Source organism: Rutidosis leptorrhynchoides, chromosome 3 (genome assembly GCF_046630445.1).
Source record: "Rutidosis leptorrhynchoides isolate AG116_Rl617_1_P2 chromosome 3, CSIRO_AGI_Rlap_v1, whole genome shotgun sequence".
NCBI lineage: Eukaryota > Viridiplantae > Streptophyta > Magnoliopsida > Asterales > Asteraceae > Rutidosis > Rutidosis leptorrhynchoides.
In genome coordinates this window covers 184,142,368-184,167,944 of record NC_092335.1, presented here as the reverse complement: position 1 = coordinate 184,167,944, position 25,577 = coordinate 184,142,368, and the positions used below count along the sequence as shown (strand labels likewise).

Below are 25,577 nucleotides of genomic sequence, written 5' to 3'. Positions count from 1 at the left end.
AAATCGGCTATTTGATTGCAAGTGTCGTTGACCTAAACCCAAGGCAACTGTGGATGACACACCCACCTTTAACCATGGTTCTATCATTACTATCATTGTTTATAACGCTCTATCAAAATCACTGATGTATAAAGTGTGAAGAATAAAGAAGTGATTTGTATTATCCTATTTCAAGACTGTATTGCTTGAGGACAAGCAACGCTCAAGTGTGGGGATATTGATAAGGTTAAAAAGGAACATATATTTCATAGCATTATCCCCCAAGAAAGACAAGATTTTAGTTGTAATTGTTCCATATTCAAGTAATATTCGTTTATATTTAATAAGTGCGAAGACAAAAGGCGTAAACGAAGATTTGAAGACAAAAAGGTCCAAAATGCTCAAATGTACAAGATTCAATCAAAAAGGTTCAAAATATTTATGAAGGACGTCTAAAAATGACAAGAGTACAAGTTGCGGAACGCAAAGTACACGATATAAAATAATACGCGAAGACGTCCGAAAATCCGGAACCGGGACCCGAGCCAAGAAGAAACGCCCGACGCAACGGACCAAAAATATCTAGTCTACTATGCACAAGAATTAAATATAATATATAAATAATTATATTAATTATTTATATATTTATATTTATTTTATATTATGTCGGCAAAGCTATGTGACAAACGTATGTGAGCTGTCCAGCATAGCCATGCGACTCGCATGGATTTATGCCTATTTCCCATGCGAGTCGCATGAGGATCAGATTCAGCTCAGGTTCTATAAAAGGCCAGTTTTCTACTCGTTTTTAAACCACCACACACATAATAATAATAATACTCTGTAATAAATAAATATATATATAATATATATAGTATAGTGTAGTTTTATATTAGATTAGTTCGGGTTATGTAAAGGTTATTTTACGGGTTTTAAAGTCGGAGCTCTGTCCGTGTAACACTACGCGATAAATAATCAATGTAAGCTATGTTCTCCTTTTTAAATTAATGTCTCGTACTTAAGTTATTATTATGCTTATTTGAGCCGAAGTAATCATGATGTTGAGCTAAATATTAAAGATGGGGTAATTGGGTTTTGTACCATAATTGGGGTTTGGACAAAAGAACGACACTTGTGGAAATTAGACTATGGGCTATTAATGGGATTTATATTAAATTAACGATACCTCGTTAATTTAATATAAAGGTTATGATTTGACGTATCTATATATAACCACATACGCTTAATCGGACACGATGGGCGGGATATTTATAAGTACGAATTATTGTTCATTTGACCGGACACGGGGATGGATTAATAGTCAATGGACTCATTAAAACAGGGGTGGATTACATTCAAGGGTAATTGGTGTAATTGTTAACAAAGTATTTAAACCTTGATTTACACACAGTCGATAACCTGGTGTATTCATTAAGCAAAGTATTAAGACCTTGTTACAGTTCGAATCCCCAGTTAGTTGGAATATTTGACTTCGGGTATAAGGTTAAATTTGCCGAGCAGTTTATAATTATGACCGATGAACTATTATGGACAAAAACCAGATAGGTTTCAAATACATCCAGGACAAAGGACAATTAGCCCAGGACAATAAATTAAAATCAAAACGTCAGACATCATGGTTACGGAAGTTTAAATAAGCATAATATATTTTATTTCATTTTTTCTCGTACTTTTATTTATTGTCATTTCAATTATTGTTATTTATTTTATATTGTTATTTAAATATCGTCATTTACTATACGCTTCGCTTAAAATATAAATCGACAAACCGGTCATTAAACGGTAAAACCCCCACTTTTATATATTATTATATATATATTTATATATTTTTGTACAAATATAATTATATAAAAATAAGTGTTTCATAAGCCCGTCTCCCTGTGGAACGAACCGAACTTACTAAAAACTATACTACTCCGCGACTAGGTACACTGCCTATTGTGTTGTAGCAAGGTTTTGGTATATCCATTTTGTAAATATTTAATTAAAACTTGTTAAATTTTGTAGCATTCCGTATTAAAAATATAGTATATTTCGTAACCCCACGCTACGACATCAGATATAAAACCCAACAATAACCCAGAAATCACAAACCGTATTTATCAATGCATATAGCAATATAAAGACACGGGAGAACTAAGAACACTATAAAACCAAGAGTATAGTAGAAGTAAATAGATTCTTCCGGCGGCAGATGAAAAAGAAGAACGACAGATATGAAAGTGAGGAGTATATCAAAAATCAGCACTGGATGGAGCATATTGACAAATACTTTAAAATATGAGTTGAGGGAGAAAGAATAGAAGGTGTAAGGAAACGAAGATGGTGGATTTATAGTGAAGTACCAGACAGAACAATCAGGACAGATCATCGCATTTAACCAAAGAGGATTATAATTTCCTTAATTACCGAAGAACCCAAATCTTATGACGAAGATTTCCTCTAAATCTGAAAATCAACCGTGACTACGTCACTGGTTAAAACGAATCTGCATTTATTCATTTCACTCTTTTGTGATAGCGTCACTTATACTCTTCGCGTAATCAAATTGTTTTATCTATATTACTCCATGATTATAAAACTCTATTTATCAACTCATATTCGTCATGAAAACATTTTTATGGTTAGCCATGACGATCTCGATCAAATTTCGAGGATGAAATTTCTTTAACGGGTAGGTACTGTGACGACCCGGAAATTTCCGACCAAATTTAAACTTTAATCTTTATATTATTCCGACACGATAAGCAAAGTTTGTTAAGTTAAATCTCAAGAACTTTAAACTGTGTTCATACATTCATTATAACCTCGACCAAATTCCGACGATTCACGAACCGTTATATATAAATAGATATGTATATGTATATATATATTATAACTTGAGAATATTAATAAAGTATTAAACGTATAATACTTTACACGAACGTATTTGTTTCAATATGATTTTCGACGAAAAAAAATATATTAAATGATTGAATTATCAGAAACATTGAATTATGATTACAAGTCTCTGTTGAGAGGTCCACTATGATTTGAGAAAATCTATTCCTCTTAACGATATTCAGAATAATTTGTAAAGCTATTTATAAATAAAAACAAAAAGTGTCATTTACGAAAGTTAGACAAAAGTTAGTTGAGAATTGGTTTCCATAATATTCTATTAATTTAGTTTCAAAAGTACAAAAACGTTTTCAGTTTAAAAAGAACTTTATTATTAAAACATATATATCTTTTATAAATATCTAGAACCACTTTTGACAACTCATTACTTAACCAGTATGATAAAGATAACGATATTTATATTTTATTTTATTAAATATATATAACGATTTAAATTAATATTATATATATTTATACGTGTATTATACATACATAGTATTTATACTTTTACTATACTTTAACTTTACATTTACTTTACTTTTATTTTACTTTAACTTTAATAATTCATACTTTAATAATTCATAATTTAATAATTCACTTTAATAATTCATACTTTAATAATTCACTTTAATAATTCATACTTTAATAATTCACTTTAATAATTCATACTTTAATAATTCACTTTAATAATTCATACTTTAATAATTCAAAAATCTGTTATAAATAGAATTCAATAGGTTTCATTATTTCATAGAAACTTGAAAATATATTTCTCTAAACTCTCTCAATCGAATTACATATATATATTTTCTTTGTATTATTTCAAGATATTATTAGTATACATAAAATATTACGACGGAGTGCTGTCCGAGTGATTTCAAAATAGTTTTTTTTGAATGAGTCGAAGCTAAGGAAATTATGGGTTATAGCTATGGAGGTGATGGGTATGGTTCATGGGTATGCTCGTGAGGTCAATCTAGTGTTTATCATCTCCGTTGCGTCTACGTACTTTCCTGCAATATTGAATCTCAATATTGATACGTGAGCACTCATAACTTTACTTTTATATATCAATAGTGTATCCCTGACTAGTGCTCGAGTATATAGGATTATGCATGCTTGTACATTCGATATTGTCCTTAGATAGGTTTGTTGAATCCTGAATTAGATACATATGCTACTGAGATAGGGTATATGATATGCATATCATTGGAAAGCTAGCGAAAAATTAAGAACTTTTCATTTAGATATCGAATGGTTTCGATGAACGGATTAGAAGTTATAGTCAACTGAATTTTAGTATTATTGTTAAAATGATTATTATTACTATCGTCGTTATTATTTTAATAGAAATATCATTGTTATTATAAAATATCATTATTACTATTATATTAGTATTATCATTTTATCATAATACCATTTTTAGTAAATATAAATATTGTTATTTTTTTATAGAATAATAATAATTATTATTACAAAATAATACAACTTTTACTTATTATTATTATGATCAATATTATTTTATCAAATAAATAGGGGATATAAAGATATTTTTCACCACGCGTAATATAATTACATTAATAATACTTACCACTATAGTTTTACGATATTAAGTGAACTTTATAAATTTTACTACTTAAGATATATAAAAGTATATTCTATCATATATAAACGTTAATATAAATTTTTATTAATAAATGACTTTTATTATTATAAAATCTAATAAATATATTTAAATATATAAAACGACTATAGTTAAGTTATATAATAAACACGTATAAATTTTAGAAGTCATTTTGGGTCAAGTTGATTTTTTTTTTACTTTTGCATATTAGTCTCGAGCATTAGGATTGTGGTACACTATGACTTGACCAAAAATTGTTAGACAAATATTGACCAACATATAAATATATATAATTAATATAGGTTCGTGAATCCGAGGCCAACCTTGCACTTATTAAATGACGTTATTTGTATTTTTACTACGAAATACAGTATGGTGAGTTTCATTTGCTCCCTTTTTAATTGCTTTGCAATTTACATTTTTGGGCTGAGAATACATGCGCTGTTTTATAACTATTTTATGAAATGAATACAAATACTAAAACTGATTTTGCGTGAGTTTCATTTGCTCCCTTTTATATATATTTTTGGGACTGAGAATACATGCGCTGTTTTTATAAATGTTTTACGAAATAGGCACAAGTACTAAAACTAATTCTACGTGGGTTTAAACCAGAAATATACCCTTAGCTTGGTAACATTAAACTACTTGTCTATGTACGGTAGGCGCGAATCCTAAAGATAGATCTATTGGGCTTGACAAACCCCATCCTGACTATGGGATGCTTTAGTACTTCGAGGTTTATATAACACACCTGATTGGTGTACTTTCAGAGGGTAAAACATGAAAGTTAAGGCTTGTTACCGGGTGCCTACAACTTATAGAATACTTTTATACACTTGCGAGTGTACATATATTTATAAACGGAAATCTTGTGGTCTATTAATATATTGAAATGATTGTTATGATAAACCTATGAACTCACCAACCTTTTGGTTGACACTTTAAAGCATGTTTATTCTCAGGTATTAAAGAAATCTTCCGCTGTGCATTAGCTCATTTTAAGGATATTACTTGGAGTCATTTATGGCATACTTTGAAAGACGTTGCATTCGAGTCGTTGAGTTCATCAAGATTAATATTAAGTCAATTATAGTTGGATGTAATATGAAATGGTATGCATGCCGTCAATTTTTGATGTAAAGAAAGTTTGTCTTTTAAAAACGAATGCAATGTTTGTAAAACGTATCATATAGAGGTCAAATACCTCGCGATGTAATCAACTATTGTGAATCGTTTATAATGTATATGAACGGGTCCTTTCATTATGCACGTTACATTTTTTATGGTTGTCGTTAGAAAGATTCGCTAATTAATAAGTAGTGTAAATTTATTAAGTATAACTCTAAATATTACTAATATTAATAATAACCATTATGTAAAACAAGAATTCTCTAAAGTTTAATTTAATTTCTTTTTTATAAATTATCATGCAACGAACTTTGCAGCAACATAATGTATTTTCGTAAAAGAAGTTACATTATGAAATCATACGTTAAACCAAATCAACCATATATATTTATGGAATTTTGGATTGTTATTAAGGTGCATATATGTTTTGCAAGTATCAATAACTTTCATTTAAATTCAATACATAAATAATATGTACAACACTTGTATGCATATTAACAATAATTTTTAGAGATTTTGTTAGAATTTTTTTTGTTTTTTTGTTTTTGTTTTTATACATCTACTATCTGAAAAATGAAAATTGTCAATCTCAAGGGAAATTAATTCCTTGTGACCAACATAAATGAGAGGCAGAGATCTTTAAAAAAAGATTAAAATAGGCAGAGATCTGTAACAATTTTATTTTATTTTTATATACTCCGTATAAAAGGAAAAAAAAAAAAGAATACAAATACAAATACAAAAAATAATAGATGAAACCGCCATGTAAATGGCTATCGGAACACATGGTCTAAAATAAGTGAACATATAAACCCTGATCGAGTCAAACTTTATACACACACGTTCACTCCAGTAAATAAAAACGAAGAAACGTATGCGTTCATTCATAATAATAATAATAATAATAATAATAATAATAATAATAATAATCAATTTTCCTATTTTAATTCTTAAGTTATCGTGTTTATTAACGCAATCTAATTGATTACAACAAGCAACTTAACACAGGTTTATCGTCTCTTTTTAGTTTCTTCATTATCAATTCTTCGCCAGTTCTTGCCTCAAGATCTTCATTATTATAAGGTAATTCATTGATCAATTCACTTTTAATCGGTTATTTTATTATTTAGGGAATATATTTTGAAACCGAGTGTAAGGATATTATGTGTTCGATCAAATGCCAAATGCGTCAATGAATGTGTGTTTTAGCTTGAAAAATTAGGTCAAAGTAATGATATGAAGTGTTCGATTGAATGCATTATAGAATTTGTGTATATGGTTGACAAGTTCATGCTATAAATGGATTATGATTGAATAGTCATTTAATTGAAAACACAGGTAGGTGTATACTGTATGAAATTATGGAGATAATTTATATAGTAATTGACTAAAATTTGTGTTTTATTTTGAAGACTTAAGGTAGAATATTGGAATCAAAACGTCCTTGTTATTAAATTCGAATTTGTTGTATATTTGATTAATTAATAATTAATTAATTAATTAATTAATGGGTTCTTGTTGTGAATAATCTTGTTATTTAATTTGAAAATGTTTAAATTTTTATATTTGACTAATTCCTTCTGTTTTCGGATCATGATTACATGGTGAAATGTTAATGAACGTTTTGAATGCTTGCAGCATATTCACTGTGAAGGTGTCAATCTATATCTGAACATGGTGGAGAACAATCGATTGAACATTAATCGGCCGCTGTTGTCTGTCAGGCGAGTTTCGTCAACAACAGCCTCACCGAAAAACGAGAATAGAAGAAATGAAAGTTGTGCTCCGGTTGGATCTACTCTGGAATCTCCTAAAACGGAGTTGAACTTTGACCCGATGATGAACACTGGAAGTGTTCCGTTTGGGTGGGAACATAGTCCAGGAAAACCGAAAGATGAAAGGAATCGGAATCGGAATCGGAATCAGCAAATTCAAACTAAGGAAAACTCTCCCAATCTTCCGAAACTACCCCCTGGTAATTTTTTTACATCTTCAAAGAAAGATTTAGATACCAACGCTACAATGATAACTAGATTTGATAGTGGGGCATCAACATCGAAACAAAGTTCTGACTCCATTAATGATCATGATGATGATGATAGTGAAGCATTTATGGATGCACTTGATACGCTTTCAAGGGGTGAAACGTCTTTTTACAATTGTAGTGCCAGTGGTGTAAGTGGATTTGCATCTGATATAAAACCGGCTGGGATTATTCCAACTGATCCAAAAATGCGCGAGTTCATGATGGATCGGTTTCTTCCCGCTGCTAAAGCAATGGCTGCAGATGTATCTCCACATAATTCCAAGAAAAACATCGTTAAATCGAAGCCACGGGAGGTTATAAAGTTGACGAATGTTGATGATAAGAAGGGGCTGCTTAGATATGGACCTAACTTTTTGGAGGATGTTACTCATGATAATGAAGATGATGATGATGACGATGATGATGATAGTGATTCTGATTATCATCAACATCGAAATCAGTCATCTAAGCTTTGTGGTTTAATTCCGCGTTTTTGCTCTGTAAATCCAGTTCATGGTATGTGTTTGAGGACAAAGTTACCGACATCGCCTGCTAATAGAACTCGAACTCCTGCTAGCTCTTCTACTATTAGTTCTATCAGCGGATCCGATAATGAGGTATCAGTTTTTATTTATTTATATAAATAGTTTATATATGATTGATTTTTTGATTTATATTTGCTAATCCTATATTATGATCTTTTGTTTTATCTTAGCCTGCGAGGACTGGGATTTATGAACGTAGATCATGGAATGGTGTTTTGAAAGGCAAGTCGACTGAAGCTACAAATCTTGGAGGATCAAAACTTTACAATCGTTTGCAGGGACGTGGAGTTTCAGTCAGTTTTAGTGAACCGATTCAATACAGTGTTCCTAAAGAGAACAGTTTAAATCCAAAGATGAAAGGCTTAAGCTTTAAAGAATTATTAACTGATAACAACAAAAAGGAAACAGACGATGAAGATTCGATGGTTGAGAAAAATGTTTATGTGGATACTGTGCAAATTGTTAGAAGCTTGAATAAATCGTTGGAGTCAGATATGTTGGATAATGGGTCAGAACATGATATAAAATCAAAAACACATTCGAAGTCCTGGAAGGGTTTTGAAGATCTAGATGCGTTTGATGAAAAGTTCGGTGATTGGGATTTGAAAGGTTATAAATGTAAAGGTTTTGAACTTCCTGCACCCCCACCGTTGTCTCAATCTCCAACAGATTCTTGGTTATGCCGTACACTGCCTTCTAAGTCTTCCAAAAATACCCCTGTCCAGTGGAACATTGTATCCCCGTCTTCGAACACTGATGCTAGTGACCAGAATGCTGATGAAAACATCCGGTCACAATCTCAGGTAAATAAATTAGTTTTCGTTTGAATTCATTTATTCTAGATGAATTTGCAGACTTAAATGTATATATCGTTTGTTCGCAGGACCATTTGCATCCTATACCAGAGAGCTAGATGGGTGATTCTGCCTGGGTATCAAGTTTTTTCTTCCGTGCATATGTTTTGGCTGTCGAAAATTCATTAGATCAAATGACTTGGTGATCATATTAATTTTTTTGTGGGTATACACCATTTTAATTTTGTAACTAAAAGATGAAAAGAATAAAGAAATCTACATTGTAGAGTCTCTTTGAGAATAACGTTGATTTCAAGCTATCTTATCTTTGTCTGTTACGAGTATTGATATCTTTTTTTTACAACTATCGTAATTGTGGATGGCGTCCATATATCTTCGCTCGAGAGGTTTTAGGTTCAAATATTACGACGTATGTTTACTAACTTGAACATGAAAATCTCATCCGTTGTTTTTTTTTTTTTTTTTTTTTTTTTTTTTTTTTTTCTCTTTATATCTTAAGTTAGTATAGAATGTGGATCTATGTTACGGACTTATTTTAATGTTTTATCTCTAATGGTCAAAAAGGTTATAGCCTCCCAAGTTTACAAAATTTGGTGAAACTATATTCAGCTCGAAAATCGCAAGATTGTTGGTGTAAGAATATAGTTACGGCGACATGGACAAGGTATCACGATCCGCTAAAGCATGTTTGGTTGACCCACACGAAGGCTATTATGACCAGTAGCACTACTTTAACTGGCCAAAATTATCGACATGGGATGAAGTAGATTGATTCTAAACAAAGTTGGAATGAAGCCGTAACTAAATGGACCAAAAATAAAGTAACCAAAGGAATTTGCTAACTATTACCTTTAGGAATTGGTTAAACATAGTATGATCAAACAACAATTTATAAACTCTTAAGTTTCCGTTCGTATTTTTTATATATTTGGAGTGAATCCTACACCACTTTCCTTCTCTAACTGACATTGATGGGATCCAAGGGTCACTGCTATAGTGATATCAAAGTGTCAATCCTTTTTTTAGTTGGTATCTTCATATATTACTCTGATCATTAAAAGGTCATTGCTCTAGTGATATAAAAGTCATTCCAATCTTGAAGTTATAGGTACACTTTTTTTTGTGTATCTCTCAAGATGTCGCGAGGGTGGTGACCTATTGGTAAAGACTTGGTTTTTATGAGTAAAAAACTATCTAGAGGTCCAAGTTCGAAAATTACGAGCGAAAATATATAATCCTTTGTGGCAGTTAGGGATGGCAACGGATGTTCCATAGGCAGAGATAGGGTATGCATGTGAATGTTTTGCCACCCCCAACTGAGCTAACCAACTACAATGTATAAGTGCATTCACAATAGTTTTTACTCATAATCATGACATCAATTATTTGACAGTATTCCTAAAAATATATATGTGTATAAGTTGCATCCTTTAATCTTTAATCCTTGCTTCGCCTATGCATATATGTATATTCACCTGATCCGATCCATTTATAATGAATATGAATGATGTAAATGGACGAGTAACAGATATGGATGTGAATATAAATACGTGTGATTTAAATATTTTGTAGATCCGATATGGATGATAATTTATCATCAATGAATACATCCGTTACCACCCGAAATAAATCTAAACATACATTTATACGTACTAAAATACATACATATGCAACTACATATTGATATATACATATAAGTATAACCTACAAAATTTTAAATTATTAACGAAAATAAGGGTTATGGAAGTTATAATTATTTAGTTGATTAAAGGTCAATATATGTGTACCAGGAGATCAACGTAGCAAAAAAAATAGGTTTTCTGGACAAAAGGTGATTTATGTTATTTTTACTTTCAAAATGAAATAAATCAGTTATTAAATTAATTTTGTTAAGCAGCAAAAACAACAAAACTCAATACCAAAATGAGTGGTGTATGTGAGAGGTGAGATGTAGACAATTTTTTCCTATCCGAGAATAAAAACAAGTCATTTCTCCACCCAGAGTGAAAACACTCTCAAAAGTAGAGAAAATCATCCCTTTCTCTATTCGCCGGATAAAGAGATTACTTCTTAGTGGACCTCCAGCAAAAAAAAAAAAATTTCAAAAAGTTTTGTAAAATAAAATTAGAAAAATTTAAAAATAAGATTGAGACGCTATGAAAATGGTAGAATCAGATTTTCATGGTTTTTAATCCTACCTAAAAATTCAATTAGGCTCTAAACGAGAGTCAAAACGCCAATAAATTAACGCTTGGTGTTTGAGTAAAAAGTAATATAAGTTTATAATTTCGTTAAGCAGAAAGGTTAAATTAATTAAAACAAAAATATATATTACCTTATTTATCGGATTTGCACTGGACTTTCCCGGCCTGAGTATAATCAAACTACTCAACTGACACAACAAAAGTAAAGAAAGAGATACATATAGATACGAGTCTATATTTATAGATGTCTAGTTCACCCCCGGGCGGCAGTTACACTAACGGCAACATCAATCAGCACGACGGCGAAATGTCACATAGAGATCATATCCGGTCATGGAAGCCCGGTCACGGCGGCGCCAGGTCTCGTAGGGTTCCGCAGGGGATAGAAACGCCTCCTTGTACGGATTATGATAAAGCTTACTTTCAATCTTACTCACATGTTGGTATTCACGAAGAAATGATCAAGGTATTTATGTAATTATATATTTTATTTCGTTTGATTTTTGTTATGTTTGTGATTTGTGATATGTATCAGCCTACATTGTTGATTATTTTGTGTATTTTTGTTGTAAACTCGTTTTATGGTACCATAACCCTAATTTTAATTCTTGTCTCAATGTTGTAACCTAAATTTATTATTTCTTTAATTTGTTTAACTGTAGTTAATTAATTGAATTAGACCACATTAGCAGTGCTAGAATCTTATCAGTGTAATTGAATTAGACCACATTAGCAGTGCTAGAATCTTATCATGACTGAATTCTCACAAACACTTGGTTAAGGTTAGAGTTAGTGATACTAATGCTTAACTTGTGAAATGTGAAGCTTTGTTTGTCATAGTTGTAGATGGATCTAATTGACTGAGATGATTCAAGAACATGTAATACATATCGGTGTTGAACGTAAATTAATCAACAAGATTTGTGCTCTGAATTGGGAAAGGGTATGTGATTAGAACTGTTTGGGCTGAGGACTAATTTTGTCTGTTTTGCAGGATCGTGTGCGGACAGAAACTTACAGGACTGCTATTTTACAACATCAAAGTTCTATTGAAGGCAAAGTAAGTGAATATTCGAGGTTATCTAATTATTTTGTTTAATAATGGATTCTAAATTCTGATTAACAATCAATAATTGTATTAATTTAAAGAATGAATCATATCAATATTGGATTTGGATATCTTTGTTTTTTGAACTTTATGGTGATGACCCCCTATTTATATGTTACAAGTTTTTCTGCTTTGGTTGTTAGTTTTGTTTGAGTTTACTATTATGTATGACAATTAGTTAACGGTATAGGAAGGATCTGGGATTGGTTATTGGTTTATGATAAGTTGATGTGGATCTCATTGTAGAGTTTAGTTTAGCTTAAGCAGCTAAGTAAAAAGAAGGTTCTTTCCTTAAGATTTGGTTCTTAATTTTGGCTATTTCTGTTTGCCATCTCTTTCTACTTCTGATTCATATATGTACTAGTTATTTTCGGGTATGATTAATTCACAAAGAGGCACTGCAGAAGTAATCTGCAAGCTTAGATAAGTCATCATATTCCACTTGTTAACGTTTTGCTTAAGAATATTATGGATGTGGAAACAGTCTTGAATATTGTTTATATATAACAATGATTTGAAGGTCTCCTTTTTGCAATTTCTTTCGTTCTTCTGTATTAGTGAATAATAATTAATTTCAATCTCTTGTTCCATAGGTTGTTGTCGACGTTGGCTGTGGCACAGGGATCCTCTCGATATTTTGTGCTCAGGCAGGCGCAAAACGGGTATGATCATTCAAGCAAAATATAATGGTTTACTGAGTGATCGCATTTATGTGGGAGCCGTTATTTATTCTTTTTTGATTGTTTCAGTAACCTTTTGAGATTCTCCGAATTTGTCCACTTTCAGTTAATTTGTTTGACATCAACCTGCTTTTTACCAGGTTTATGCTGTGGATGCTAGTGAGATAGCGTTGCAGGTATGTTATTTTTAATAGAAGTAGCATAAAATTGTTTATATGTGTGTATATGCATGCCTACGTTCATATTAGATAAAGAAATACATGCGTATCTATAAAGTTACAGACACACATACCTAGATGCCTTACTCTGTACACTACAACGCAGAGTTTTATATATGAACAAAAACCATATAAGTTGATATCTTAATAATGTTTCCATCATTATGTCGTTCCTTTGAAATTTTGAACCAGGCTAATGAAGTTGTCAAGGCCAACAATCTCTCTGACAAAGTCATCGTTTTACATGGACGTGTTGAGGTAATTTTCAATATTCACCAATACTTCGCAAAGTGAATTAATAGTTTCTGAAAATTGATATAAAAACATGAAGATCAGTTGTCCTGTCTCATAATGTTTTTTCCCCTTAACAGGATGTTCAAATTGATGAAGAGGTTGATGTCATCATTTCAGAGTGGATGGGTTATATGCTTCTTTATGAGGTAAACGTTTTAGTTTTGATGTTCGGTTTCAAGTTTCTGATTGTATTTGAAATCTAATTTCTTGTTGTATTTGAGATCTAATTTCGTGTTGTATTTTAGAGCATGCTCGGGAGTGTTATTGTTGCCAGAGACCGTTGGTTAAAACCTGGAGGTCTTATTCTTCCTTCAAACGCAGTGGTATACCTTCTTATTTGTATTCCAATAGACGTTTGTAACTGTTGAACAATATGTTTGAGTTGACTTTTTATCAAATTTAATTTTTCCCTGTAGCTATACATGGCCCCTGTTACACATCCGGACAGATATGCAGAAAGTATTGATTTCTGGCGCAATGTCTATGGAATTGACAGTAAGTGAAAGATAAACTAAAACTTATCTATGTTTGTAGAAGTAACATCTGTTGAGCATATGTATATATTGCTTCTATTTCTACCCTAAGCTTATTATCTGTTACATTTTATTCTTTCTCAGAATACAATAGTATGAGTATTATTATTATTATCTCTATATTGTAATATTGTGTGTGTGTGTTGAAATTTGGTCTATTGCAGTGTCTCCGATATTGCCATTGGCAAAACAGTGTGCCTTCGAAGAACCATCTGTGGAGACAATCAGTGGAGAAAATGTTCTTACATGGCCACATGTGGTTAGTTTTCTGTATATGTTTTTTACCCTGACCTATTTACAATTTTAAAGATACATATTAATTTCTATGTCTCACGATATTTCTGAATTCATATAATCATCTTTTTATAGTTATACCATCTCATCCTATTATGCAGGTAAAACATGTGGATTGCTATACAATCACACTGAAAGAATTGGAATCTATTACAACCAGCTTTAAATTTCAATCTATGATGCGAGGTAGAATTCCTTTTTTTTTTTCATATATATGATCCATCCTTACATGGAATCGAGCCATTTCATTTGAAGTAATTAAAGGCATAATTTTTAATATTATTCATTTATTTGCGTTTGATTCCCGTTGATCTCAGCTCCTTTTCATGGGTTCGCCTTTTGGTTTGATGTCGAGTTTAGTGGACCTGATGCCCCATCCTCGGTTGACAAAGAAAACCCGTCTGGTAGTCATAGAAGGAAACGGACCAATCCCAATGAAGCACTTGTTCTATCCACTGCACCCGAGGATCCTCCTACACATTGGCAACAGGTACTCGGTTGTGGTAACTGGGTTTATTTATTTATTTATTATAGTTCCTTTTTTGACTGTTTTACTTTTATTTTTAATTGGCAGACTATGGTATACTTTTTCGATCCAATAGATGTTGACCAGGATCAGGTCATTAATGGCTCTGTTACACTAACACAGAGCAAAGAGAACGCTCGGTTTATGAACATTCATCTTGAATATGAGTGAGTTACTGATTGTTAATAATTTCAACAGCCTCAAATGAGAGGGTGACAGTTTCAACCCGTATATGCCTGGATGGGTCAAGTGGGTTTATGTTCATCTCTAAGTATGTATGGGTAAAACACATAATCTGATAACAGCAAATGGATCAAAAGATGACCAGGATTCTATCAACCTTAATCAATTTGACTCTCTATTGAATGTATAAGTTGGATTAAAAAAATTAAATCTGGACATATATTGTTTTTGGTCAATCCGGCCCATTTAAACTTCTTTGATGTTCACCTGTTTTGACCCTGCATGACCCGCCCATCTAACCATTCAGCCTTAATGTTTGCTGCTCTATGCTCATTACTTGTTTTGACTTTGTCTCTTGCAGGTCAGGTGGTCGTTCCTTTGTTAAAGAATCTGTCTTGCGTTAATTTCGTCATAATTGACATTTTACTGTGACGTTTTAACTGTCGGAGCCTCTATTTGTCCTAACATGTTGGGGGTTTAGTTGATTTTCACTACCTAACCTTGAAGGAATAGTATTTATTTGTGGTTGTAGCTTAGTAGAAATCTAGTGAGTGTAAGAATTTGTACGGACCTATTTTCATACATTGATTAAGGCAATTGTTTAAATCAGATCTATTTTTAAAAGGTGATAATTTCTTATTGTACTATGTCATTACTGAACATTAAACAACCCTTTAGGCCTTTTAAAATGACAACACCAGTCAAGTTTTCTTCTCTTGCACTAAACTTGTTATCTCATAGATTTATATAAATAAGCTTTAAGCTATTTCAAAACTATATGAAGAACAAAAGGAATGAAAAGAGTATGTCACTGTAGTACATTTGCAATATTACAATGGTTATGTACTTATGCATCATCCGATTCGATCTCTCTCTCTCTCTCTCTCTCTCTCTATATATATATATATATATATATATATATATATATATATATATATATATATATATCATCCGATTCGATCTCTCTCTCTCTCTCTCTCTATATATATATATATATATATATATATATATATATATATATATATATATATATAGGGGCAGGATCAATGGGGAAGTAACCAATCGGGGGGAAGCAAAATTTTTTTTTTTTTTCGTTTTTTTTTTTTTTTTCCCGGCATCAAGATCACACGAAAATATGAACATTTAGAAGAGACACTTCGTGATGAATGTTATTATTTAGGCGGGAAAAATGATCGACAAAAATAATATTCAAGATAATATTGTTCGTGTGAACGTTTTTTTTCTTCATGTTTTGTGATGTAAAATTTAGCCCGATTTAGAGTTTAGGGTTTAGGGTTTGGTGTTTTGGGTTTATTCCATAAACCCAAAACACCAAACCCTAAACCCTAAACTCTAAACCGTTCGTGTTAAAAACTCAATCTAAATCCTAAATCTAAACCCTAAACCCTAAATTTCTAAACCCTAAATTTCTAAACCCTATAAACCCTAATATCTAAACCCCAATAGCTAAAACTTCAAAATACGCTCGAAAAACACGATAATTGTTATATATTACTTCTTTGAGCGTTTTCCCGCCAAAATAAAAACATTTATCACAAAGTGTCTCTACTAAATGTTCATATTTTCATCTCATCTATAATGTTCGTGAACAAAGTTTTTTCAAAAAACGAAAAGAAAAAAAAAAATTTGCTTCCCCCCGTTTCCCCTGATTGGTTACTTCCCTCTTGATCCTACCACTATATATATATATATATATATATATATATATATATATATATATATATATATATATATATATATATATATATATATAGTGGTAGGATCAAGAGGGAAGTAACTATTCGGGGGAAAGCGGGGGGAAGCAAAAACTTTTTTTTTTTCGTTTTTTTGAAAAAACTTTGTTCACGAACATTATAGATGAGATGAAAATATGAACATTTAGTAGAGACACTTTGTGATAAATGTTTTTATTTTGGAGGGAAAACGCTCGAAGAAGTAATATATAACAATTATTGTGTTTTTCGAGCGTATTTTGAGATTTTAGCTATTGGGTTTTAGATATTAGGGTTTAGATATTATGGTTTATAGGGTTTAGATATTAGGGTTTAGAAATTTAGGGTTTAGGGTTTAGATTTAGGGTTTAGATTTAGGATTTAGATTGAGTTTTTAACACTAACGGTTTAGAGTTTAGGGTTTAGGGTTTAGGGTTTAGAGTTTGGTGTTTTGGGTTTATGGAATAAACCCAAAACACCAAACCCTAAACCCTAAACTCTAAATCGGGCTAAATTTTACTTCACAAAACATGAAGAAAAAAAACGTTTATATTTTTCACGAACAATATTATCTTGAATGTTATTTTTGTCGATCGTTTTCCCGCCTAATTAATAACATTCATCACGAAGTGTCTCTTCTAAATGTTCATATTTTTGTGTGATCTTGATGCCGGAAAAAAAAAATTCCAAAAAAAACGAAAAAAAAAAAAATTTGCTTCCCCCCGCTTCCCCCGATTGGTTACTTCCTCATTGATCCTGCCCCTATATATATATATATATATATATATATATATATATATATATATATATATATATATATATATATATAGTATATTTTATATCAAAATTTTATTAATTTTGAAAGTTAAGTAATTAAAAGTCTTCAGAAACGGATTTCTGTTGCTTTGTTCGCAGGGGAAGGATTAAATTAGCTGCATTACTTTTTGGATTTTACTAGGATTATCTTAAACAGTTTGTCATCTTCAAAGCATTACCCATACATACTGATAGCCACCACACTTTTGGCCTTTTTGTTCCCAAACACCCCCAAAACGACAACTTATCACCCCTTAAAAGCCCCACACTGATACCCATACATACTGATAGCCACCACACTTTTGGCCTTTTTGTTCCCAAACACCCCCAAAACGACAACTTATCACCCCTTAAAAGCCCCACACTTAAACAAAAAATTAGGGTTATTACCCATACATACTGATAGCCACCACACTTTTGGCCTTTTTGTTCCCAAACACCCCCAAAACGACAACTTATCACCCCTTAAAAGCCCCACACTGATACCCATACATACTGATAGCCACCACACTTTTGGCCTTTTTGTTCCCAAACACCCCCAAAACGACAACTTATCGCCCCTTAAAAGCCCCACACTTAAACAAAAAATTAGGGTTCCTCTTCGCTGCTTTGAACGGCGATTTGACGACTTGGACGATCCATCTTTCTTCTTGATTTCTACTCACTAATCCCTTAGAATCGTGTACAGTTGCTTGCGAATTCTACAATTTCACTCTGCTTTCTTACAATCGATTCGAACTTTGGTTAAATCTTGGTTTCCTGTGTTGCAAAACCAGCTTCGTTTCACTGATTCGTTTGAATCTGGCGAAGTTCTTGGCCAATTATCCCTTTTTTTCTCTGATTCATTATAATCAATTCAAAAATGGGTGAAAAGATTACCGCCATGGCCACCACCGTCGTAACCATCGTTGCCGCAATCTGAGATATTTTGGTCCTTCCAAGCATTATAAGGTATGCCTACTATTTTTTACTTAAGTAATTACGTTGTTGCAGATGTAAAAAAATTACGTTGTTGAATTTATGGATTTTTTTTTTATTTTTTTATTTTTATTTTTAGTTTTGCATCAAATATGCTGGAAATCGGTTTGCAATGGTGTGGTTGGTGGTTGTCATGGTTAGCATTAAACGGTCAGTTTCGTTTACTGTTTTATGCACTTCGGTCATTATGGTCGATGTTTAAATATACGAATGCTTGAAATTGTGACTAATGTTTTATGACTTATAACTATTTTCAGATATTTTTCCATTGTGGTTACGATCGGAGAAAATGAGCTGTATCTTGGCAAGGCAACTGAGTTGCAGCCATGGCAGCTCATGTACTTCTCGATGATAAATAATAAGTTGTATGTAGGCAGTCTTATATACTAATAGACACCCGAGTTTTGGTCGTTTTGTTCAAAAAAACTCCAATAATGACATTCTGATGATCAATGGAATAGATATGCCATATCTTGGCAGGGCAGCCAATTAGTTGTAGCCATGACGATTTATTCTTCTTTACTTGGAGCTATATATACGCATTTGACTGTCAATTTAGCTTGCTGTGACATTTCAGTATTGCAAAAGATTGTATGCGAGTTTTTTTGTTTTGAAAAGTTTTACAATAAGAGGTTGTGATGATAAATTTGTGGCAGCTTGATTGAGTAATCTGGCAGGGGTTAGCAGCCATGGCGTGGCGTGGCAACCTACAAGTTGCAGCCATGGAGTGGCGTGGCAACCTACGAGTTGCAGCCATGGCGTGGCGAGGCGACTTACGGGTTGCAGCCATGACATTTCATGTTCTCTTGCTTGGATGTATGCAAATTACTGAGCCTTAATTATATTTTTTCTTATTTGATACTATTTGTTTCAAAATTGAATTTCACTGTTACTGTGTGCGCACGCTTTTTACTGTTGTCCCGTTCTTAACAAAAATGAAAACCCTTTTGAGATTTTGATAACGTTTGAATTTTTTTTAATTTTGTGTCGCCAAAATGATGAATTTGTGATGATTGTAAGAAATCGCTGTCGTACTTTCTATAACCTTCGATGCCGCTATCTTCGCTGTCTCGATCATTGAGGTATTCATCCCTTTTCTTCTAAGGTTATCTAATTTATGCTTAGATTTACTAGGTTTTTTATTTATAATTTAATTTTCGAAGTTTAACCCTTTGAACAACAACTAAATAACTATATTTTACATTGTGCTTTATGTAGGCTGACAATGATTGTGGACGACAGTTGTGGTTTGCTTCTCACATCTAGCATCATTTACGTAGACATGTTACTGCTGATAAGGTTCTTTTTTGATGATTTTACTACTATTTCGTTATGTAAAACGTTCTTTTACGTTTTAAGGAGTACATTTATAACGCATATATAGAGTGCTGAACGCATGTTGTGTTGTTATTTGGTTTAATACATGTTGCTAATGTCGTTCTTTATTGTCTTATAATCGCAGTAGTGTAGTTTAGCTGCTGTCTTCAGACAACTTTATAGTGAATTTGATGTTGAGATACATCTGTAGATTTATGAGCACTAGAACTATTGAAGAGATGGTAGTAAATTTTTTATTTTTTTTTATGTTCAATTTTTAAGCAAAGATAAAATCATGTGTGATAGGATGTTATATCGTGCAGGTATATCAGCGTCAGATGTCAAAAGAAGGGCTTCAAAAAGTAATCCAACAATAGCAATCTGATTCCACGATCCAGGTATATCATAACGAATAAATGCAGGGGAACAATCTCTCAACAGAGGATTTACGTGACCTATTTAGTAGTGTTTAAAGGTTTTTATCGTGCTTTAGGCTTCTTCTATTTGGCAATAATTTAAGAAATTTTTACAGCATTTTGGTGCATAATGTTTGAAAGTCATAGAGTTGAATGCAATCTAATGCCCATTTTGACCCTTTTGAACTGTAAGGCCATTTTGGTGTCAAAATGGGTATGGTTGACTTGGACACGCCCACTATGTTGTATAAAGTGTGTTTGCAAGTTTTGGTGTTTTAAATATGAGTTTTAGGTATATTTGGTTAAGGCGTCCATTTTGACCCATTTAAAATGTAATTGTGCATAAGTCGGCCCGTTTGAGTAACTTTGAGAATTTAAAGCTACCAATACTTTTAAAATGTGTTTTCGGAGTTGTGGAGTAATTTTTGGTCACTTGGATATATCGAACAATAAAATAGATCGTCAACCAATTTTGGTTTCATTCTGGGTAAAAGGCGTCAATGACTTTCCGACCTACTTAGTGGGTTTGTAAGTTGACAATAGTTAAGTTTTGATGGAAAATAATATTTAAGATATAAAGTTTTCCCGATAACCTTCTAAATGGTATATGATATGTTTGCGTTTGACAAGATTATATTGGTTTTAAATGACTTTTAAACAAGACCCAAAGTTGCAGTTGCTGGGGAAAAAAAAAAGATGCATGGTACGCAATAATAACAGGTGCATTTCTAAAAGCATGAAGCTTCAATTTTTTTAATTCAGTTAGTTCTATTTAGGAAACTTAGGGACTTTGTACGTTCCAGAAGGTAGCTGCGACTTTGTGATTCAAGAATATATTTATTGAGGCGAAATATAGTGCTCCTGAGAACCAAGTGAAATGATCGAGTTTAACATTGCCGCTTCTTAAGGCTTCTGACTACTACGTATTCAGAAATAGGTAATACATTACTTCAGTCCTGGTTTTGTATATTTGTCGTGGTATATGTTTTAGTGTATTAACCCAAACTGACTTAAAAAAAATGTGCGCATGTGAATAAGTTAATGACATAGACAACAAGAAAAAAGAGAAGCAAGTACCAGCCACAAACCAGCAAGAACATAACCGTTTGACAAAAACTTTGTTAACGTTAACGGCAAAGAAGTTTAGTTGTATGCCAAGGTAACTTCTGATGAACTCTTGCTCAACACAAGTTGATTCTTTCTAACAAGTTGTAGACTCGGTGAGTTACAAAATGTACTTCCGTAGACTCAAATATGCATAAATGTACTTCACACAAAGATGCATAATATCATAATGTCACTAAATGAAGTACTTCTGAAAGAAATAATTAAGCTACGAGAGGTAACTTGGTGTGCTACCTCAAGATGAACATCTGTGATCTATCTTTTATTCAAGATTCTTCTTTTGTGTATCATCATCTTTCATTCCACATGTTTTGATTGTATGTCTTTTGATTATTGTCGTTTCACACAACATGCTACCGAATTTATGTAATGAGCGCGCCGCAGCAACGCGCGGTCGAACCCTGGTAATCGTCTCTAATAACAAATTGTAAACGATATCGGATAATCTTAAATATCGTAAACCTACGTACAAAGATCACAAAACACAACAAACCCGACTGACAACTCAAATAAAGCCGCCGCAACGCGCGGCCAGACCGTTGCTAGTTAAACATATAACAAGTGAAGACTAATTTGATAGAAAGGATCTTAGAATCTCTATTGTTATAAATGATTTATGATTTATCATGTACGTAGGATTTAGTTGAAGTTTGACTAGCAAATACTTTTGACAGAAAGGTAAGTTGGTGTAGACATAGGATGCCTAGTCGAATTAGACCCAAAGCATTTTTACCTCATCATAGGTATAAGATTGATAGCAACCAAAGGTGCCCCATACCATACCATAGTTGTTCAAACGATTATAAAACGAAACGGGCAACATCACAAGTAAAAGTAAGGCCCTTTACACAGTTGTTGATTATTGAACCAAGCAAAACCCCATGTATATTGTTTAGAATAAAAAACTCAACATAATCAATCATACTTGGAGTGCATCTGCAATAGATCCTGCCAGACTCAGGACTTCAAAAGGAGCTTTATTTGCAATTTCTTTAACAGTAGGAGCACATGAGTCTGTTATCCAAAAGTACGCAAATGCCTTGTTTGAATTTTCTAAACACATGCATAAACACATGTTAGATCGCATTATTATCATTACGGTAATAGTAACTAGTATGCTTATGAATGGGTCGATTTATATTAAACCCAAAAAAAGAAAGATGAAAGAAAGTCAAACACTTGAGGCTTTCCAGAAACAGATGGTTGAATTATCGAACAGGTTGAAAGTCAACAAAGTTCATTTTGATGCATACAACCTTTAGATGGTTGTAGTATTGATAAAGTTGGATTATTATTATTATTATTGATTAATTTATTAGTGTAATAATTATACTAAAAGTGCCTAGGCGGGATTGGGTAACGTTGTTGACAAAAAGGTATGTTAGAGTGTTAGACGACCTAAGTTGACTCGGCCTGTGTAACCTCATACTAAAAATGGCTCCTTTCAACGTGACCCCCTATTAAACAAATTTTGCCCGACTTGCCCATTTTGCCTACTCTAACAGAAAATATAAATGAGAGAGATATCTCAAGATCTTACCAGCATCAGAGTGAACAAATTTGGTCCACGATCTTTTGGGGAACACTGCATGTGTGACATAAGCACTGACCTTCGTTGCTCCATGAGCGGCCAAAACTTTCTGCATAACAAAACAGAAACAACAAATTCATCATGATCATGATACAGTTCATACAAGCATTTCTATCTTAGATGACCCGATTGATCAAAGTGTTTCCTTTTCAGACATATTATTATAAGCCTAAATTACTTCATTTTAAGTGAAAATAAAAGTAGTGTACCTGGCATTCAATTAATGTACCACCAGACTGCACCAAATCATCGACAATTACCACATGTCGACCAGCAGGGTCACCCTCTTTCAACCGGACTATCCTTTTATCACCCTCACGAACTTTTGCACAAACTACCTGTCATTTTAAGACATAGAACCACTATAATCATTAGAACCGAAGATCAGATTATTGGCTAATAACACAGATTTCTCTATATATAAATATAACATGATCACTCTAATTTGAAAATGATTTTTAGGCCACTCAAATTCATATGTTGTCTAAAATAAACCAAATCCACACAAAAACGAACCGAAAAGATAAAATAATACAAATAACAATGTATTTATTAATCAACGTTATTTATAACTATATTATTGTAGTTTAAACCAAATGCGTAAGTATTTTCATTTCTTTACATGTTGTTCAGTTTTAATGTGGATTTGGTGTATTTTAGACAAAATATGAATATGAATATGAATTTGAGTGCTTTCAAATTAGGGTGGCCTAGAAAAACATATAGATAAAGTTGGGTGACCTCATACATAATCCCTAAAATAAAATGTTTATGACAAAAACTGTTTTCGGTGTACCAACACCGTCATCTTTAAAAAAAAGAAATTAAACTCACTGTGGGGAAGTGATCCAGCTGTTTGTGGAATCTTTTCCAAGCCCCGTCATCTGGAAAGGCAATTACAACCTGAAGATCCAAATGAAAGATAGACATACAGACAGATTACAATATAAAAGATGATAATGTACCAACGTTAAATAAAAAAATATTAAACTTAGTAAGGGCTAACATCATTAGCATCAGGAAGTTGGTGAAGACGTTGCTTTAACAGAGGCATCCCAGTTTCAAAACAAGGTAAAACATGATCACTGAAGTAAAATCTCTCCTGCAAATATGCGATAATTTAATAATATTAAATAAAGCATTTAATCAGTAAAGAGTCTTGATGCATTATCTATTAGCGAACCAACCTGCAAAGCATGTATATCGTAGATAACTAAACTAGTGGGACCACCTCTCGATACAGGAATATTCGACAATATTCTTGCCATCGTAAACGCAGTTGCCACATCTCCTTCTTCTTCCATTCTTTCAAACGAACCAGTCGGGAAAAAAGGTAATACCAACGTGAAAGAAGCAACGAAAAGCCTCGGGAGTGCAAATATAACCGATAGCTGCTCGAAAATGACAGCTGGCGAGCTGAATGATGCAAGAAACGCAACATGTTGGCCTCTAATTTCTTGTGCATTGTTTATAAATAAGTTGGGAAAACCATCATCAAAACTCCTATGAAAAAAATTTAAAAGTAAACATCAAACGTAGATAATAATGAATATACGTAACATGACTTTATGGGAGTTTGGGCGTGCAGTTCGAAAATAATTACATGATCTGAATAATAATCAGAATAAGATAATAAGTTGCATCAAAAGTTAACCTTTTAAACATAAACTGATAGATTGATCCTTAATTAATCAGAAATCAAAATCCAGATATTTTTATCAAATAAAAAGTGATAATTATGACATCATAAATCACCATGAAATGGAAGATGTTTATTACCTTCAGATAATTTGATACTAAGCATAAGCAGTAAGCAAGCTGATCATAATTTGTACAAAGCTTAAAGAAGAAAAAAAAAAATACAATATATTCCAAAATTTACAACGTATTAAAAGTAAATTAGGGTTCTCATTTACCTTGCTTAACCCTAACCCAAACCCTAACCCTAATTTTAGTTTAATTACTGAAATTCAAATACTACTAGCATTATTCACTGAAGTAGTAAAAAGATACAAACTTTATCAAAAAATTTTAGCAATTTTTAATGTTCTACAACCTTAATATCAAAGTGGCAATTATACCCATATGATTAACAGGCCCAAAAGCAATAATTTGAAAGACTAATTACCAAAAAAAAAAAAAAAAAAAAAAAAAAAAAAAATTGAATAACGAAGCTAATGCAAAGCGGGAGTGAGAAGTAACAAACCTCCAATTGATGGATTGAAGCTGAATGAGGTCAGATTGAGCAGAAATTTTGTGCGCAAGTTCTTGTGATTCCACACAGTAGAACAAAAGCACTTGCTTTTTATTAGGTTTTCCCATTTGAACTCACAAATATTTCCTGCTACCTCAACTCACCATTTATAAAAGAGCTTTAAATTGAATATAACATTTTTTTTTTTTTACTTTTATATTATAATTAATATTATATATTTATATTAATATTAATATCTATCATTAATACTATCTAATAAAGCTCTAAAATAATGACGTCATAAATAACGATTATTCAAGTTTAAAAAAAAAAATTAAATTAAAGA

At 32.2% G+C, this 25,577-nt stretch overlaps 3 protein-coding genes and 1 long non-coding RNA gene across 9 annotated transcripts; 3 read left to right on the top strand and 1 right to left on the bottom strand.

Moving 5' to 3' along the window:
• The first annotated feature begins 6,497 nt into the window (after nucleotides 1-6,497).
• On the top strand, nucleotides 6,498-9,395 carry LOC139897075 (uncharacterized). The gene is made up of 4 exons (XM_071879719.1): nucleotides 6,498-6,718; nucleotides 7,274-8,278; nucleotides 8,377-9,009; nucleotides 9,090-9,395. Exons 2-4 carry the CDS (start codon nucleotides 7,310-7,312, stop codon nucleotides 9,117-9,119), a joined length of 1,632 nt encoding a protein of 543 aa, XP_071735820.1. The 5' UTR covers nucleotides 6,498-6,718; nucleotides 7,274-7,309; the 3' UTR covers nucleotides 9,120-9,395.
• A 2,000-nt stretch (nucleotides 9,396-11,395) lies between these two features.
• On the top strand, nucleotides 11,396-15,684 carry LOC139897076 (probable protein arginine N-methyltransferase 6). The gene is made up of 13 exons (XM_071879721.1): nucleotides 11,396-11,691; nucleotides 12,220-12,285; nucleotides 12,927-12,995; nucleotides 13,154-13,189; nucleotides 13,424-13,489; nucleotides 13,603-13,671; nucleotides 13,771-13,848; nucleotides 13,942-14,020; nucleotides 14,223-14,317; nucleotides 14,454-14,538; nucleotides 14,670-14,842; nucleotides 14,927-15,045; nucleotides 15,423-15,684. Exons 1-13 carry the CDS (start codon nucleotides 11,470-11,472, stop codon nucleotides 15,463-15,465), a joined length of 1,200 nt encoding a protein of 399 aa, XP_071735822.1. The 5' UTR covers nucleotides 11,396-11,469; the 3' UTR covers nucleotides 15,466-15,684.
• Nucleotides 15,685-18,111: 2,427 nt separating this feature from the next.
• LOC139902771 (uncharacterized) lies at nucleotides 18,112-21,733 on the top strand. Of its 6 annotated transcripts, none has more exons than XR_011777674.1 (9): nucleotides 18,112-18,561; nucleotides 18,668-18,738; nucleotides 19,245-19,670; nucleotides 19,807-19,887; nucleotides 20,051-20,147; nucleotides 20,229-20,303; nucleotides 20,952-21,041; nucleotides 21,125-21,258; nucleotides 21,360-21,733. It is a non-coding gene; the product is annotated as an uncharacterized lncRNA (long non-coding RNA). The 6 variants fall into 6 exon arrangements; XR_011777672.1 differs by having other exon boundaries at nucleotides 18,846-19,670; XR_011777673.1 differs by having other exon boundaries at nucleotides 18,668-19,670; nucleotides 20,984-21,041.
• Nucleotides 21,734-22,126: 393 nt separating this feature from the next.
• On the bottom strand, nucleotides 22,127-25,375 carry LOC139902770 (ribose-phosphate pyrophosphokinase 4-like). Its single transcript, XM_071885377.1, has 7 exons — nucleotides 25,244-25,375; nucleotides 24,225-24,540; nucleotides 24,044-24,139; nucleotides 23,872-23,940; nucleotides 23,247-23,375; nucleotides 22,987-23,086; nucleotides 22,127-22,499 (listed from the first exon to the last, which is right to left on the bottom strand). The coding sequence occupies exons 1-7, from the start codon at nucleotides 25,357-25,359 to the stop codon at nucleotides 22,366-22,368; spliced, it is 960 nt and encodes a 319-aa protein (XP_071741478.1). The 5' UTR covers nucleotides 25,360-25,375; the 3' UTR covers nucleotides 22,127-22,365.
• Nucleotides 25,376-25,577: the final 202 nt, after the last annotated feature.

Coding starts and splice junctions, on each gene's coding strand:
- LOC139902770 (XM_071885377.1), bottom strand. CDS start 25,359: ATGGGAAAACCTAATAAAAAGCAAGTGCTTTTGTTCTACTGTGTGGAA. Junction 24,140..24,224: donor ACGATATACATGCTTTGCAG/GTTGGTTCGCTA, acceptor GCATATTTGCAG/GAGAGATTTTACTTCAGTGA. Junction 23,376..23,871: donor AGCTGGATCACTTCCCCACA/GTGAGTTTAATT, acceptor TTAAAATGACAG/GTAGTTTGTGCAAAAGTTCG.
- LOC139897076 (XM_071879721.1), top strand. CDS start 11,470: ATGTCTAGTTCACCCCCGGGCGGCAGTTACACTAACGGCAACATCAAT. Junction 11,692..12,219: donor TTCACGAAGAAATGATCAAG/GTATTTATGTAA, acceptor TCTGTTTTGCAG/GATCGTGTGCGGACAGAAAC. Junction 13,849..13,941: donor TTCTTCCTTCAAACGCAGTG/GTATACCTTCTT, acceptor TTTTCCCTGTAG/CTATACATGGCCCCTGTTAC.
- LOC139897075 (XM_071879719.1), top strand. CDS start 7,310: ATGGTGGAGAACAATCGATTGAACATTAATCGGCCGCTGTTGTCTGTC. Junction 8,279..8,376: donor TCAGCGGATCCGATAATGAG/GTATCAGTTTTT, acceptor GTTTTATCTTAG/CCTGCGAGGACTGGGATTTA. Junction 9,010..9,089: donor ACATCCGGTCACAATCTCAG/GTAAATAAATTA, acceptor GTTTGTTCGCAG/GACCATTTGCATCCTATACC.